General features: G+C 47.2%; 3 protein-coding genes across 4 annotated transcripts in view; 2 read left to right on the plus strand and 1 right to left on the minus strand.

The window, feature by feature from the left end:
• The window catches only part of LOC135394284 (whirlin-like), a 66329-nt gene extending 61019 nt beyond the window's left edge, over positions 1 to 5310 (minus strand). Inside the window, exon 1 of one of the 2 annotated variants that reach the window (XM_064624967.1) lies at positions 5120 to 5310. In XM_064624967.1, the coding sequence (XP_064481037.1) occupies positions 5120 to 5142 (23 nt within the window). In that variant the 5' untranslated portion in view covers positions 5143 to 5310. The remainder of the gene's footprint in view (positions 1 to 5119) is intronic. The other variant, XM_064624966.1, reaches the window with a different exon arrangement.
• Positions 1 to 18307, plus strand: part of LOC135394287 (branched-chain-amino-acid aminotransferase, cytosolic-like) — a 313934-nt gene that overhangs the window by 100821 nt on the left and 194806 nt on the right. The gene's annotated exons all lie outside the window — the stretch shown is intronic.
• LOC135395468 (uncharacterized) lies at positions 10712 to 11983 on the plus strand. The gene is made up of 3 exons (XM_064626662.1): positions 10712 to 11162; positions 11445 to 11477; positions 11767 to 11983. Exons 1-3 carry the CDS (start codon positions 10896 to 10898, stop codon positions 11848 to 11850), a joined length of 384 nt encoding a protein of 127 aa, XP_064482732.1. The 5' UTR covers positions 10712 to 10895; the 3' UTR covers positions 11851 to 11983.

Below are 18307 nucleotides of genomic sequence, written 5' to 3' on the forward strand. Positions count from 1 at the left end.
AGTACTGGCATGGCGACGTTTGACTTACAAACATATGATATACGTGCAGCCAAAAGAGCTCTTGCTAATTTCCCCCCCCCCTTATATATATATATATACGCCGGAGCATACGCCGGACTTCAGGATTATTGGTTTTCAGAGAAAAATGCCGATTGCGCGAGCGAAATTCAACATCCTCGCATGTAAAACAGATATCACCCTGAATTCATCACAATCATCACTTTGTCATCGGTCTCCAAATAGTATAGGTATGTGAAGGACTGTCAATTTCCATTCCCATTGTGGCAGTACACTTTGTCTTGCCGTTCGTGAGCATGACACACTTGAACATGTTGCTATACGAAAATTTTCTTCGTTATGTGCATTGAGAAACTGCGCAACCTCTTACATCGTGGCCGTTACAGGATAAAGACTGGCCCTTCCTTTCGCTACATGTCTTGACGACTGTAACATTTGCCGCGTGCAAACTTTGAGAAGGCGTATTCTGTGCTCGGCGTGGGAGCGCCCGCATTTTATGCAATGTTTGCTGGAATGCCAATTCTAGATTGCGCTAACTTCCGTGTTTGTCAAAGAGAAGAAAAAAAAAAAGAAGAAGGCGGTGCTTCTTGCGGTTTCACAATTTAAATTCGCCGATTGTCAGCGGGTACAAACGAACTAGACATCGCAACATCATACAAGGAACATCGATTCTACGGGAGAAATTAAACAAGAACAACATATGCCGAATTTGTCCTACACTCTTAAAAATGAACTTCACCGCATAGCACGCTCCTATAGCCAACCATAATCTCGAATGATATTGTTATCTGCAGTGATTTGTTGAAAACGGGAGGCGTACGCCTTTTCTGTGACACTTAAGCCGTTCATAACTGTCACAGAAAAGGCGTACGCCTCTTGTTTTCAACAAATCAGGGGTGTGAGCGATGTCACTCGGGATGATGGTCGGCCAGGAGCGTGCTATGAGGTGAAGTTCATTTTTAAGAGTGTATAGTAAACACCGAAACGTGGAACTGCAGATTCCTATTGAAGACTGATATCGTGGTTATAAAGTTACTCGTTAGAAATCCACACACGGCAGGCTCTCTGCGTACGCAGAGGTATCTTAGTAAAGCTGGACCGTCTCTGACTTATTTTGTGGTCCCGCCACCTCAATAGTGCCACAGTCCAACTACAACTGATGGACTCCTTGCAATATTTCATGCAGCTGCTCCGGTGCAGGTCAAGAGGATAACCAAGGCTGTCATCCTCACGAACTCGCGCAGTGCACGTCAGAAGGTGATGCGTGATGAGGTGATGACGTGCAATAGCATTTTAGCGCGTTCCTTCAGAACACCATGTGCCCAACATCAATCGGTGGGGACATGTCCCTGCAATGGATTCTCTCTTACGTCAGCATCAGTGGCAATGGGACACCGGACCAACTAGCATCTGCAGCGCACCTTAGCAGTAGCCCCCACTAGTTGAGAGTCTGCAGTCGTTTTGTCTTGTCGGTTTTTAACCGTCCTGTCCCGTCTTCCTTGCTGCAGCTACTTTCCAAATGATCTCGTACCAACTATACCCCGTGTTGTTCCTCTTATCTAGCAGTAGCCCCAGATTACCGGACCCCCGGGACCGGGAGACAGCGACAGACAAATCTTTATTAATGAACTAATACAAGCGCAGCACCCTAAAATCAGTGAAAACCTGCAAAATCACGGGCTAGACCTCCCATTGAAAGGACTTCCTCGGAGCACAAAACAACCCCTGTTTTGTATAGGCCGCGGACAGGATGCGCTTTCACTATATTACAATTATGCACGATTGGCTCGCTGGATAACGCAAATTGCAGACACTGCCAGCAAACCGAAACTATCGAACACATGCTGATTCATTGTCGTGCATATGCTGAGGTGTGGGAGAAATACCCTGGACACTGCAGGAATTGTACGCCGGATGGTGTCCTAAATCCTAGATGCTCTTTCACTCAAAGTCCTCCAAAACCTTATAGAGTCTTTTATAGAGTTTACTGCTTCCAGGGAACGGGATACGCCCAAAGGCTATGACTCAGAGTTTATTTGCTTACGTGACTTCTCACCAACCCTATAGCAGTGACCGGTGTCTACAGCTCAGCTTTCGACCACCACAATGTCAACGTCCTATACGGCTGTGACGCTGCCCACATGACATGAGTGAGGCCAACTAAGGCCAGCCAGAATCGTCACCATCATCAGCCACCACAGTGTGTGCGAAAAACCTCAGCTACAGCTCAACTTGCTAAGTACCCTATGAAGGTACTGTACTGTCCCGTATTTTCGAAGCGTTCATCATCTGTTGACGAGCCTGCATTATACGTTTTCCGAGTTGATGTTGGCCCAATAAATATAGCGCCGTGAGCGGGCCTCATATGCAATATCAGAAGGTACTACGCAAATGTGGGTACAAGAACCAATTTGGGACAGACCTCATAAAATAGGGAAGACCCTTTTGAGGAAGATAACACAGAGAAATAAGGTTATAAAGGAAGAAGAAATGTAATGGAAGACCTGACGGAATTCCTTACCAGCACACACTGTCCTATATAATAGATATAAAAAAAGACTGCTCAGAAATTTGGAATCTCGGTAGTGGTTTCAGCACCAAAAAAGCTGGTCCGGTTGTAGCAAAAAACTAGCTAAACCTACGAGGTTTAGCTAGCTTTTTGCTAGAACCTGCGGCATTGTGCACGAACAGAAAAGTGTCACGTGCATCAACGGGATAGTATATAGTATGCCTCTTGGATGTGGATATGTGCTATGTAGGCCAAGCGGGAAGATGCGGGCACATAGCAACTCACTGTAGAGAATGCGGTAGACACGACAGTTTCACAAACAGCTAACGAGAGCTAAAATACGTAGCATCGATGCTCAACTTATCATTCGAGGAGAGCGAATCCCCAACAAAAGGGATGGAAAGGAAGGGATATTTAAGAGGTGAGACCAGCCGGGTGTTCGTCTATCTTTTCTTGTGCCCTCGTCTTAGTGCGCTGGTCACAGATCGACACCCAGTGTCTAATCTTCTCGCATCCAATCACATGGGGAGCGGTCACGTGGAGGATCTGCTACAGTAGTCGTCTGCTATTCACCTTTTGGTGCTGTAGGAGGGTTTTATAGTTTCTCATCACATTTAACTCTGAAAACACCTGTTACACAGACTTATAAGGTGCACACATCGCCTGCGATGGCGCTTTCACAGCGCTACACAGCATAAAAAGAGTGCCAGAAATGATGGTAATGACGACAGATAAGGTTCGTCGCACGTCATCGCACGTACACCATTGAAATATGGGCCAGCATTTCTCCGTATCGTTATTAGTTGCTTCTAACTAGAAACACCCTTTCCTTTCCTCATTTCCTTTTTCTTCTTCTTCAATAAACATATCCCCCCCCCCCCCCCTTGTAAGGCTATGATAAGAGATTAAACAAGTAGATCTTATAGTGTTTGTATTTTCATCCGGCTAAGAATATACGTCTCTTTTTCCGACTAAGAGGATGTAGCACACAGTCTCAGGCTGGGATTTTCAGAGTTCAACCTACTCAAACCAAACATAACAGACGTAGCAGTCGCACGTAGCGAGTCGGTTCTTTTCTTTGTATATATCAACGATTTCTTACTTCTTTATTCGAGTGAAATAAGCACGCGTCTTAAGATCAGGGCCGGTGCTAGGGGTGTGCCGGGCCTGAGGCACAGGCACATCGCAGGGCCTGTTTCACACGATTAAGAGTATACTTGATATTTTAAAAAAAAGTAATCCCTGGTTGAGGGCTTCGTGCGCGGGACCTATGCAAGCTTGGGCTTGGGACCTATGGGCTTAAGGCGCTCGCCTTACTCGCCCCCCCCCCCCCTCCCTATCGCCGGCCCTGCTTAAGATGCCACGAAAATAACTAGCTTGTGCGGCTCTTTTGCTTTCGGTAATGCCTTTTTAATCGTTTCATTTTTTTTACGTTAATTTTTTCATTCACTCAATTGTATTCAAACACTGCTGTCGAGACTACGCGCAGCGTCTGCAGAGAAGCTGAGAAAATAGTCCGAAAAACAAGCGGTCATCGGTATGGCTGCATCAGCAGCATCGCCTCCTGAGCTGCACCGTTACGCCTCTGACATTATACACCTCAGTTAGAAGGGCCATCTAAGAAGCCTAACGGCAATTCTACTACCGTGGGGACGCAACGCCTCGATATACGACCGATTTTCCCACGCGATATGGCACGTTCGCGACTGCAGTGAGTTGAGGCGGGAATGTCCCTCCCGTGCACATTTATGCAGCAGCCAGGCTTTTGTTCTGGTCTTTCTTTTTTTATCTGTCTTTCACTCTGCAAATTGGGGCTCACTAGCCGAACATGGCCACATGCATTCATTTGTATGTCCCTGTGCACATAATAAGCTTTCCGCACTCCATTCTGCCGGTCCCCCATCCCTGCGCGAAAGAATTATCAAACTCTGTGTAACTAAAGGAAAGTACAACCTATAGGGGACTGTGTGATACGAATATCCGCTTGACGATAATTTGCGGATGGCAAGTGTCACGTTCGACACATCATACTTACTTTTTAGCACCACAACTATTAATTAATGAAGGATAATATCATGACCCATACACGCTGTCGGACCCTGCCCCAGTTCATGTGGATTGATATGATTTGGTGAGCATAGCAAGAACAGAAGACCGATATGCGCGGCACTCAATTTGCTTCTAAACAATGACACCATGCACCACCTCCGAAGGAGGATACATAGAAGTAGGCGATGCAGATGAAGAAACAAAGCAACAATCAAATATCACAAGTCATCCAATGATTTAGAGACACCGCATTATACGAACGTAGAAGTATACGGAACTGCGACAAATCACGAAAACTGTGCGGATCAGAACGCCGCGATTCTGCTGGTACTTTACTCAACAGTGAATATGCGGTTGTCATTGCTGTGCCTCGCTTCACTATCTTGCGTTGGTTATCTGGCATATGAAAGAGCAACGCAATCTGCGGTCTTTCCCCCGAAACAGGTGTTTGAGACCCCATAAAACCCCACGAGCGACGTTTTTATGGCAGGTCGCACCGTGAGAAGAGCGGCGTGTCAACGAACGGTATTCCTCCCTCCTCACCTTCGGCACTGGTCAGGTCTCATTATCCACTCGTGCAGCACATCCGTCCTTCTCTGGTATCCTAATAGATGTTGCTTATTTCTTCACATGATACGCAGTGCGCAAAACACACCACTGCAGACAACAAAGAACACCTGAACACTTAACCGTTTCTACTGGCTCCCCGAGCTACCTTTCGGAGCGAGCAAACAGACGACAGGCGAGAGTGAATCACGTGACCGGAGATCACGTGACCGCGCTCCGTTCACGTTACACGTTGAGAGGGGAAAATGTGCGAGGTCACTCGACGGGATTCCGACAAAAACATCAGCGGGCAACCTGTTGTTACTGCTGCCGTTGTTTTCACTGGGATGTGTGTCGTTCATTGATCGAGGACTCACGAATACTAGTTTTTGCTCCAAACAACACGATAGTCTTGAACTTGGTACGGAGAACGAAAAGTAGAAGATGCCAGGTATCGAGATGTTCCATGAAACACCCGAAGAAATCACATGTTTTTCGGTATTCACGAACAGATGGACGTCACATGATCATGTGGTCTCACTTGTTTTTATTCTTGCGGGCGCTATCCACACCATATCTCGGCAAGCATGCTCATTCATGATGAATGTGGTGAATGAGTTGAGCATGAGTGAGCAGACGGAGATCTGAGCCGGGAGTGGGTGAACAAACGGAGAGCTGTGGTGAGCGGTAACCAAAGGCCCCGGATTGCCGCGGGCACTATGCAGATAAGCCGGACGAGTACCACTAAGTGGTTCCCTCTCCCACTATCATCCTAACCATCACAATAGCCCATTAAGTCCTTCTCGATGTCCTGAACAGTTACAATGGTAGCGTAGGACCACGGACTAAGGGCAGTCTCATGGTGAACACGCCTGAAACTACACTCTTAAAAATGAACTTCACCGCATAGCACGCAACTAGCCAACCATCACCTCGAATGATATCGTTATCTGCCCTGATTTGTTGGAAACGGGAGGCGTACGCCTTTTCTGTGACACTTATGCTGTTCATAATTGTCACAGAAAAGGCGTACGCCTCCCGTTTTCAGCAAATCAGGGCAGCTAACGATATCATTCGAGATGATGGTTGGCTAGTTGCGTGCTATGCGGTGAAGTTCATTTTTAAGAGTGTACCACACGCAGGATCGTGGAAAACTTCCCAAAACTCACACTCATGAGGAAGCTCACTCATGCTCAGCGCGTCGAATGATAAATAAGCAAACGGAGAGATGAGCGGTAAGTGAGCCAGCACAGAAGGAGCTGAGAGGTAGATGAGTGAACGGAGTGAGCAGGAGTCACAAGCGCCGACCACTGATCCGCACACCAAACACATTTGTTTGCGTTCTCTGCGTGCCTGGAGGTTCGGGGAACTGTGTACCGCACACGATATCATTCGAGATGATGGTTGGCTAGGAGTTTGCTATGCGGTGAAGTTCATTTTTAAGAGTGCACTCTTAAAAATGAACTCCACCGTATAACATGCTCCTAGCCAACCATCATCCCGAATGACGTGGTTCCCGCCCCTGATTTGTTGAAAATGGGGCGTACGCCTTTTTATTACACTTATGCAGTACATAACATGGTACAAAAAGGCGCACCCCTCCCGTTTTCAACAAATCAGGGAAGTGACCGAAGTCATTCGTGATGATGATTGGCTAGGAGCACGTTGTACAGTGAACCTCTGTTTCTGCGAACGGCGAGCCCTTTCACACCCACCACCACCACCATCTGTTTCTGCGTTTCTCTTCTTTTTCTTCTTTTTTTTTCTGTTTCTAGAGTGCCGAATGATTTGATCACTCTTAAACCAGAACTTCGCCGCATAGCACGCTGAAGGCCAACCATTGCATAGAATGATACCGTTATCACTCCTGATTTCTGGAAAGCGCGGAAAATACCTATCGTTCTCAACAAATCAGAGAACACAACGATGTCATCACTCTTAAAAATGATGGTGGTGGTGGTGGTGATAGGGCTTGCCGTACTCTTAAAAATGAACTTCACCACATAGCACGCTCCTAGCCAACCATCATCCCGGGTGATATCGTTCCCTTCCTTGATTTATTGAAAACAGGAGGCGTACGCCTTTTTGTGACACTTATGCAGAAATGTTAATTGTCACAAAAAGGCGTACCCCCCCCCCCCCGTTTTCCACAAATCATGTGAGAGAACGATGTCACTCGAGATGATGGTTGGCTTGGAGCGTGCTATGTGGTGAAGTTCACTTTTAAGAGTGATTGGGAATAACAGTTGGCCAGGACGTGCTATTGGTCAGGTTAGCCAACGGTTAGCCAACGGTTGGCCAGAACGTGAAGTTCTGTCTTAAGAATACGGCAAGCAGTTCCATCATCACCACCACCATGCGTTTTAATGGTGATTAATTGTCACTACCATGGCGGATTTTTAGGCTCCAGCAGGTAGCGCTCGTCGTCGCATAAATCGTTATAGGCCAACCAACCTTCAGAATCGTATGGTTTTATCCTGCGATTGGAAGGAAATTTGATACATAAAAAGGTGTGCGCCCCCTTTTCCAGCTTATCGGGAGACAGAGCGATATCATCCGAGATGATGATCGGCATACTGCGTGCTATGCAGAGCCGTTTGGTGCTATGCGGTCAAGAGCGCCCCCTGTTAGTGCCTAAGAATCCGTTCTCTAGACTCTAAAAACAGATTGTGGTGATGGTGGTGGTGAAAGGGCTCGCCGTTGTCGGCCTCACATAGGTGGGCACCGTCACGACTGACGCCCTGGGGGTACGTGCGTCCTGGGCCGACTTCAAAGGGAACTGACACTTCTCCCAGTTCGCTACGCCTTTCAATATGTCTGAAAGCGTCTGAGGAAAACCCTGCAAAACCCCAGACAGCACAGCCGGAACTGACAACACTCTAAAAACAGATAGTGGTGGTGGTGGTGAAGGGGCTCGCCGTTGTCGCCTCACAGAGGTGGGCAACGTCACGACTAACGCCCTCGGGGATGTGCGTCCTGGGCCGACTTCTAAGGGAACAACAACATATATATTGTGATGATGAAGTGGGGAGGTTTTCCACTCTAGGAGTGGAACGCTACCTCATAGCTAGGGGTCTAATATGAGTGGTGACAATGATGAGTGATGACGATGAGTGATGACGGGAATGATCGAAGTGGCGATGACTTCTAAGGGAACTATGCCGACATATGTGTGAAAGTGTTTGTGGAACACCACAGCCGGCACCGGCAGAACTTCACCACATAGCACGCTCTTAGCCAATCACCGCATCCCAAATGACATCGTTCTGCCCCCTGATTGGTTAAGAACGGGAGGCGTACGCCTTTTTGGAAATTTATGGATTTCCAAAAAGTCGTACGCCCCGCGCTTTCCACAAATAGGGAGTGATAAAGGTATCATTCTGTGCAATGGTTGGCCTTCACCGTGCTATGTGGTCAAGTTCTGTTTTTAGAGTGTATAGTCATTACCAGACCGCGGAATTATATGCATTAAAAACCCACTAGATATGCATGCAATCATGCAGTAAAAAATGAGAAAACATGCAAGTAAACATGCAGCAACAAACGACGAAACATGCATAAAACATGCAGCCAAAGTGGCAAAGCAAGCACTACACATGCAGCAAATGCGGCAAGAAGTGCAGAAATATGCAATATGCGCATGGTTTATTTTCATGCGTGTTGTACAGAACCTCAGGGTACACTCTACATTTACAACATCAACCATGACTAGAAAGTCAAATGTTACACCACGATCGACTACTTGTAGTTCCGGTGACAGTGGACCATGATATACTGCTCCACATTTGGTCGCACCAGTGCGACCTACGTTTCCATTTTTTCTTTCTATTTCTATTCTATTCCATTCTATACAACTCCAAGTTTTCGGGGCTGATTGACATCTCTCTGTAAGCATAGGCTTGTATGCTGAAAAGCTCCTCTCAGCAATATTGCTTCCAAGGCGATAAATGCTGGGATTCTCTTGTTCCTAATCCCCTGGGGATTCACCTTGCAATATGAGTAGGAATCGTTTTCTGACGAAGGGGTCGGGCTATTGACAAGCTAAGCCAAGCAAGGGACCAGCCTATTCTACCAGACGACCATGCGCGAATTCCCCAAAAAATAAAGAAAAGAGGGGGTTACGTTCCACTGAGCTGAAAATCTGGACGCGACGGGGAACTGTGCTGGATACGGCTTGGCGAGGAAGAAAAGTATTTTGAGTACTGAGTAGCAAATACTGAAAAAAGTATTTTAAATACTTTAAAAATACTTGGCGCAAAAGTATTGAGTAGAGTACCAAAATATCGGAAAAAAGTATTTAAAATAGTGTATTTTGAGTACGTACTCAAGATACGTACAAGTCTGAGTCGACTCCAATGCTGGTTTCGCATGAGTCTGTAGCGAACGTAGCCTCCCGCGCGTCTTCGCGTGCCCGGCATCCGAGAAGCTCGCGCCAGCCCGACGCACGCCGTTGAACAACACATTTATGCATAATTATGCAGTATTCTTCCAAACATGCGCTAACGTCCGAAACATGCATTTTCATGCATTTTAGAACCTTCACTAATATATTCATATGGACTCAAAACATGCAAATATATTGCGTTCGAAGCTCTGCATTCCCGGGAAAGAAACATGCAAAACATGCAAATCCGCAGCCTGGTCATTACACTCTAAAAACAGGACGCACGCTGTGCGCTAACCGTTTCTACGAATGATGGGGGGGGGGGGGGGGTATATGTTTATTAAGAAAAAAAAAAAAGAAAGGAAAGGTTAGCCAAGCAAAGAGCCGGCTTGCTATTCCGAAAAAAAAGGGGGAAACGAAAAAGAAAAGGATAGGGTTATCGCTTCTGGTCCGCCTTTTTGTGCCAGTTATCAGAGAGCGCATTTTTAGGTACTAACAGGGGGCGCTCTTGACGGCATAGCACGCAGCATGCCAATCATAATCGCGGATGATATCTGTCTCCCGATAAACTGAGAAAGGGGGCGCACACCTTTTTATGTGCCAACTTTCCTTCCAATAGGAAGATAAGACGATACGATTCTGAAGGTTGGTTGGCTTAGAACGATTTATGCGACGAAGAGCTCACAACAGCTCCCCGTAGAGCCCGTTGTCGAGGATAATCCACACAACACTGTGCCTGTGGCCAATCAGAATGTCTCCTTATCTCTCTCAACCATCCAATCAGGAGCCTTCCCGTTCTGCTCGCCGCTCTGCCGTTCCCGGCTCCCATCGACTTCTACTGGCTTTCATGTCGACCGTCGCGTGATCCCAAAATAACTGGAAAACAACTCTGGAATGTTCTGGCAGAACAGACGTTTACTGACGCATCACGTTGGCTCAGACGCCCAAAAAAATGAATAAGCGCAGCGCGTACAGCGCCTTTAAGGGACTGTCGCATCCGGAACCGTGGTTACGAATCCAATACCCATGTGTTCGGTACACTACCACCGAGCTATTTGCCAAATTTTCTCCTTCCAAAACGGACCAGGTGATGAGGAATCGAATTTAAAAGATCCGGTTTCGTTTTGATCCTCGAAAGCGCCAGCGCCAACAACATCGCGTGACGCAAGGTCGAATCTGGCCAATCTGGCTAATCCGCTGTGAAGGACGCTGTCGTCTGCCGCCAAGTCTGGGGCTGCTTTGTTTTTTTCCGGCACGTCGCCCGTATTCACATGTGACACTTTCTAGTGACTCGGATACTATCGCTACGCTTGCATCCTTCGCGTGGGATGTCGTTTGGAAACCGACGCAGCGTTCCCGACTCCAGGAAAACTTCCTTCGAAAACCTCGATGTTTGATTTCGCACGCCAAGGATACAGCTACAGCCAGACCCCAGACGAAGCGAAAGTTGGAAGCAGCTACATCACTAGCGGGTATCCAGATGAAGCAAGGAGTGTTCATGCTGTCCGTGTATGCTCCTCGCATTTCACCGATAATGTGTACCTGGATGAGAACATCGTGGAAGTGCAACTTGGATTGACACAAAAAAGGAACGAATTGAAACTTGACGCCGTTCCGACAGTGTTCCACGAACAAAGCGAGCCAGCAACTTCGACAGTAAGTCACAATGTCTATGTTGTTTCCCAATCGGGTCTGTCACTCTTGCGCGTGAGTAACCTAGCAGCAAAAGACGAAATCGGTACAACGTAAGGTATCCCCTAACCTATGATTAATAACTAGATAAATAAAATACAATAAACAAGTTCAAGTGATGTCATTCATATGAAAGTGATTGACTTTTCTCGTTGTCGGACGCGTTACCATGAAACTTTCACTGTTACTGAACCTGTGACTTTTGTGGAATGTGGTAGACATGATTGGTTTTCATATGTATTACAGCTGCAGGCAGTTCGACAGGGTCAAGCGCAAGTGGTACGTATATTACTTAAATACATATAATGTGTTTACAATTTTTGGACACAGAACAATTCGCAAACTATGAACCCCGATCACTAAAAGGAAGAACTGACGCTGTTTGTGTGCTGGTGTGTAGAAACAGGCACTATACAAACAGTACTTCTGTCCGTAACATAAGCGCCATAACCCACTTCCCAGTTACCTTTTATCTCTCTGTTTGTGAACTGTTTGTGTGCTGTAGGGCGGCGGTTTTTGCGGTTGTCGTAGCCAACTTGAGGTGCACTTTTGACGTTCTGTGTTATAGAAGGACCAGGTGCTGCTGATCAAGTCCCACCCATCCATGAAACGGCATCAAACAATGTACGTGTGTGCACGGCAATTTTGCTGAGAGACCTGGTTTTTACACTAATGCCTTTACGACGCCTCTGACAAATTAGGATCTTCCAGAACAGTGCTTTCTTCATCCAAGTTCAAGAAGTAAAGAGAATGACTTCATGGCTTCTACTGACATCTCACAGCTACATGCCAAGACAACATAACTTGACAGCAGGAAATGAAAAGAAAAAAAAAGGTCCGTGTCAGGTCCACCCAAATCTTTGTGCAGAGGCTGACAACAACAACGCTATTGTGAGATGATGAATGATGCTGATGCAGCGTTGAGATTAAGCCCTTGTTTCCTTTTTTGCATATACATTACTGCTGGTTAAATGTAAAATGATGCACCTACCTCCAGACATAAAGGGGCTACCAGAGATGTAGTGTCAATTCAACAGAAAACCTGCATGTTCTACGAGGCACTGTCACATAAGCATTGGCCAAATTTGCTGTCCTGTGAGCTTTGATAGGATATGCCGTAGATAGTAAGAGGCCTCTTACTGTAAAAGGGAGGTGCATTAATCGAGTAGTGGGGTCTGAGGCATGAGGGCCATTTCAGGATGTACTAACCCTTCTAAAATTTTACACTTGGTTATGCCCAGAGATTGATCCAGATCCCTCCCCAACACCCCGAGTTTTTTTCCTGTGTACCACTGTTATAATGAAACCGTCCAATTTACTGTCCAATCGTCCCGTTTTCATTGCAATTGAAGTACTTACAAAACTGTTTATTTTCTTTTTTATTTTTGTGAGTCCCCGCTTCAGATCCCAAGGGACATTGCCAGTGTGGTGCACGCTGATAACTGTCTGTGCATAGCAAATAATAAATATCTGTGCGTGAAGAGTTGGATGTGGACTTGTGCAATAGCTCTTGAATGGACAACACTCAGTCAACACAAAGATTTATTCACATTTGCATAACTTATTGCCTGTCATTATAATAATTATTATAATACATAGACAAGAGGTAATGCTCTGCCAAGGATCTCTGAAGTTACAGTCATGAAAGCTGTTTTCAAGACAGTGGTGCTAAAAAATTGGATCAATGGCAGGTATCAAAATTTGTTTTGCTGTATCAAGGCAGAACAATCTTCCGTGGGAATGACAAATTTTGGACATTCCCAGGCAGATGTATCACTTACTATGATAATGAGGTGTAACTGTACCATTAGTGAGTTATGAAACGTTACCTGAAATTATTTGACGTGTTATATCCCTCACATGCTATAATACTGCCAACGATAAGAAGCATTACACTATCATTAAAAGTATAACTGTCACTTATGGCCAGGTAGTTTATTGCTCCTGCCTATTCCTTTGCACTTCTCGGGATTACTGTGGTAACACAGATTCTGTTTCACACTTCTCAATTGGAAACTACGCAAGTCTATTATGGTGTAGGTGTGAACAGGAAATGAGGCACACTAAAGATGATAGTCCTGATAGGACCAGGATGGAAAAACGTTGGCGAATCATGCGGACGACACACCCAGGTATCTGTCGTCTGTTTTTCGGTCCAAGGAATCTCCAAACTCAGCTTGTAAACACACAATAAGCAGTGAACCTGACGTAGCTGTAAAAAGAAAGGACACTTTCCTAAACACGTAGCATAGTAATTTCCTGACAATCATTCTAATTCTAACCCGGCCCTTGAGTTGCACAGTTGGTTAGAGCCTTCGTAACTTTCATGGGGCATTCGTCGTGTGTGCAAACAACGACGACAACTACGAAAATAAGGATTGCTCGACGTGCCTATCTATCGTGGGCACAGTAGGCGAAGACTGTGATCGTCGCTGCAATACTGCGGTAGATACACCACTAGAAGTTCTGGCCGATGACAGGGAGCTGGGAACAAAGTGTGATGCGTGCCGTCGTTGCACAACTCTACCACTTCACCAGCACTGCAGCATATAGGTACTCATCCAGTTCCTGAGGAACACAGACGCCGCACAAACACTTGGATTGTTTCCTGCGTCGTAGTGTGAATGTCACGGGATTAAGTATTGAGCACTCCGATCATGAACGTACCTAAAGCAGTGGTCCTGAGGCTCGTTCTGTTGCGCTAACGCAGCTGCGGCACGTACATCACCAGCGACTTGCAGAATAAGCGGATCCGTCGAATATGGGCCGTCATCAAACATGTATATTCGTCACGGGAGCTATTACTAAAGGCATTTGAACAGCACGATTCGCCACTTCCGCGTTCCGAGTCCGCCATCTCCGTATGTGCCTTCGCCTTCGTCTCCCTGACCTTGCTCATACAAGCTGCAAGCCGCGGGGACTCCTCTGGCTCGCCGCGTTCTTATTGGTCAGATTCCATGTGACATTGCTAAAGATTCTCAGCAGGGAGTTCCGCTTGACGCCCGCTTCCGTCGTCTGCTGTAGCGCCGCTTACACACGAATTATGCACAAAGTATTCCGTCGATCGGAACGGGACTTTCGGAGTCATGGTCAGTGAAGGACGGGGAATCTCATTTCACTGTGGTTTCGGAATCGATCTGTGGTCGATGCGACTGTCGCTTTAACTGTCGCGTTTGCTAACACACTGTGATCAAGTTCAAGCTTGTAAAGCGCACACATACAGCCTATTACTAATGACGAACAAGTTTTACATGACCATGTCCTTTCGTTGCGTGCAATGCGTCGCGTAGTCGAAGCGCAGCAAAGTAAGTACGCTGCAGGCTTATCTTAATTTGTTGCCAGCATGTGCTCGAAATCAGACAGGTTCAACGTGGCCTCAACATTCCGAAATCTGATAGACTAGCCGATACTTGGTTCGAGAAACAGTACAACGCGCACAGAGACACATGACACAGGAGTAAGCCCGTCGCACACAACGTTTTCAACAAAAGATGACATCATCAAGCCGTCAATTCGCAGCTGCCCACAGTTCAAACGAAGCCGCGGAGCCACCGTGCAGACGCAGGTGCGGAAGCGAGGAAGTACGTGGTACGTGTGTGCCGTTTTGAATCCCAGCCACGTGATTCTGGCAAACCAACCGGAGCACGTTACACGCCTGACCTATGGGAGTCTTTCTTGCTGTGGGGGACTGGCGCTACCTGTTAGTCCTTAAAAATCCGCTCTCTAGTTATCATATATCCAAATCGACACAAAAAGGCCTGCGCCCTCATCTCTATTCGAATCATAAGCGATAACGCTAGCGTTCATTCGTGGCAATGGTTGGCGCACAACGCGCAATGCGGTGAAGTTCTGTTTTGAAAGTGTACCTGAGACATGACACCAAGGGCATTACATAAAGCAGTGGTCCTCAGCCATGCATGTGTCGAGGACTCCTTCTGGGCATGAGGAATTGATGGAGTGGGAGGGGGGGGGGGGGGGTGGGAGTACGTGAATTTATGAGAAACGTGAATACAACAAATTGTCAATGTGAAATGAGATTAGGTATACATGCAAGAAAAAATCATCAAACGGAGTTTTGACTATTTGAATTTTATGGGTGCATTGATAGGTGCTGGAGTCCCCTTACAAAGGCGCGTATCTGCAGTGACACACAGGCGATTTCTGCACTCGCCTTTTTTTTATTCCGTGTTAGCGCCGCGAAGCAACTCTGGCTATGAGCGGCGTGCAGAGGTGGACAGATGGAGATAGGACAGCAGGAAGGAGTGTGGGACAGGGGGGTTAGTATGCGTCCTGGGCCGACTTCAGGGGAAAATGTGCCGACACTCGTCTGGAAAGTTTTCGGAAAACCCAGGGAAAACCTCAGACAGCACAGTCGGTGGTAGGATTCGAACCCACCACCTCCCAGTCTTCAGCACAACTTTGGCTACCACCAACGAGCGGGACGCCATAACCCGCTCGGCCATGCCTCTGGTCCCTTGCTTTTTTGGGCACGTAAGTTTCGAAAAGGCGTATTCACAAGCTGTACTGCCTGTGTTATTTTGTGGGTTACTCTACGGGGTTTAGCCCTGGAGCACAGAGAGATGCGTACGCGGTCTAGTCCGCCATCTTTTATTTTTCCCTTGTTGCCAGCCGCGTTGGGCGTATACACTGCATTCCTCATCTTCTCCAAGAGATTATTACATTCACTGTGGTATGTGCTAGGGTGCATGAGTTACATTAATGATATATAGTTCCGTACGTGACAACTTCTTGTGTACTATGAACATTGCCGTTTGTGTGCAGAACGAAGTTTTGCTCGATACGGCTGTTCGTCGTTCGCTTCAGCAAAGTCTTGTTCGCACATCGGACGTCTGTTTGCAATCGTCTTCATCTGTGCAACGTTCCTGCAGGTAGTCTTTCCATCTTTTCCGACGATAGCTTGACTTCCTTTTTTCTCAATGACAGCGTATTTACCGGGAGCAAACTTTGTCGAAAGCTTGTTTTTTTCTCTTGAACCAAGACAACAGTATCGCCGACTGCGACAGAGCTGTGTTGCGCACTGCGTCTCGTGTCAGCGTGGCGTTTCGAAAGTTCCTTCTGGCGCGCATCGCGTTCCCTCAGAGCGGTGTCGTGTGGACAGTCCAGGACCTCCGGGATGTCATATCGGATCTTTCGTCCAAACATTAGTTCGACGGGACTGTGTCCCGTAGTGCTGTGTGTCGTGACGCGGTATGTTGCCAGAAGCGAATGAAGTTCCTTTCGCCAGTCTGCTCCTTCTGCTGTTGTAGCCCGTAGCATTTTCAGTAGAGTTTTTTTTTTTTTTGCGCTTTCTATACGGCGCCGTTTGGTTGTGGCCAACAGGGATTTCCCTACACCCCCCAGGGGGGGGGTGTACACCCCCTGCATTTTGCAACACCCCCCTCCCCCCTGAAATTTCTCAGGTGACCCCACCCAGCTCGGGCACCAACATGTTCTGGTAGAGAGTCCGGCGCAGCGAATTACATCCTGTACTGTCAAACTTGGGCTGTAGGTCCACAGTCATGCAGATGATCGTACCATGCATTTATCCAATCTGTGTGCTAGATATTCATTGTGCTTCGTGAGACAAGGTGCTGGTCTTGTTTCTTTGTCGGTCATGTGATTAAGCATCTTAATGTTGAAATGCCGTTCATAGTGAATCTGTATTCTAATGTACTGTGGTCTGTGGGGTCCTCCCTGGCACCCTCGTAGGAGGCTAACGCTCCGTTTTGGCTTTGGGCGACCGCATGCCCCAAGGTTAAGGGAGGACCCCAGGAGGAGAAGGGACGAGGGGAAAATCAACGGGACACGGAATCGGGCTGTGACGGGCGACATGCAGAGTTGTGTGTGTGCTTTGGCGGCAAGGATTAAACCATGTAAGTCACATCTCTTGTGTCCGAGTCATTCTTGTTTGACAGTTAGGAACGGCTTTTGGCTATTAGAGCACCCACGGTAGGGTTAAAGGCTGACCGATATGTATGACTGAATGTATGACTGAATAACATGTACAAATAAAACGGGAAAGGAGGAGGAGGAGGAGTGTCGTTGGGAGGAACCCGAGAGGTCTGCCTGCCTGATTAGGCGGCATGTTTCTCGGGAAGGGAAAGGTGGTGGAGAGGAGGAGAGGAAAGGGTGAAGTGGAAGACCGAGCGAAATCCGCTCGGGGGGAGGATAGCTGCGTCCATGGGCCGACTTCAGGGGAACTGTGCCGACATCTGAGGGAAACCCAGGAAAAACCCCAGACGGCACAGCCGGCCCGCGGATTCGAACCGCGGACCTCCCAGTCTCCAAGCGCACGCGTTACCGCTGCGCCACCGGAGCTGGTAAAAACGGGAAAGCTGTGCAGAGATGTCAGCATTGTGCCACGATTCTTTCCGTGTCTAAGAAAAACTCCTTAGGTGGAACCTTCACCAAGCATACCCCCCCCCCCTCCATTCAAAGCTCGGCAACCCCCCCCCCCCCCCCCCCGCCAGCAGTGAATTTCTGGTAGAAGTCACTGGTGGCCAATATGGTGTAACGCGGTGCACCTTTGTTCCAATGGTGTTCAGGTATGGTTTATATTCTTCAGTCACAAACTGTGGTCCGTTGCTGGACATGACTGTGTCAGGGTATCCAAACCGTGCAAATAGTTCTTCGAGCCAAGAGACATTGCTGTAGCCTTTGTTGACCTAAGTATTTTAGCTTCAACCCATCTGGTGCAGAGGTCTAGCACAACGCAGATATGTTCACCCGTAGGGAATGGTCCACAGAGGTCAATTACCAATCTGTTCCACTGTCTTTGTGGTAGAGCAGTAGACTGTACTGGTTCAGGTTGAGGAGAGTCCCCTAGCAGTTGACATCTCACGTCCTCTGATATGCTCTTCGATGTCTTGCATGATGTGTGGCCACCAAACCTTGTCTGTTACTTTCTGCTTCGTTTTTACGATGCCTTCATAACCCTTGTGGGCGAGTTGTAGTGTTTCCTCTCTCAGGTTGCGAGGTATGATGATGCACCTTGATCGTAAGAACATGCCGTTGTATTCCGTTATCTCGTGTTTTACCTTTTCGTATTCTTCGATATTGGTTCCCATTTTTCAGTGTATAAAGCTTTCTTGGCTTGTTGCAGCTGAGTG

Source organism: Ornithodoros turicata, chromosome 5, assembly GCF_037126465.1.
Source record: "Ornithodoros turicata isolate Travis chromosome 5, ASM3712646v1, whole genome shotgun sequence".
Classification (NCBI taxonomy): domain Eukaryota; kingdom Metazoa; phylum Arthropoda; class Arachnida; order Ixodida; family Argasidae; genus Ornithodoros; species Ornithodoros turicata.

Bases quoted from the DNA above. Each gene is read 5' to 3' on its own strand.
- LOC135395468 (XM_064626662.1), top strand. From the start codon at position 10,896: ATGTTTGATTTCGCACGCCAAGGATACAGCTACAGCCAGACCCCAGAC. The intron at 11,163-11,444 runs GTAAGTCACAAT...TATGTATTACAG, and splicing joins GCGAGCCAGCAACTTCGACA to CTGCAGGCAGTTCGACAGGG. The intron at 11,478-11,766 runs GTACGTATATTA...TCTGTGTTATAG, and splicing joins GACAGGGTCAAGCGCAAGTG to AAGGACCAGGTGCTGCTGAT.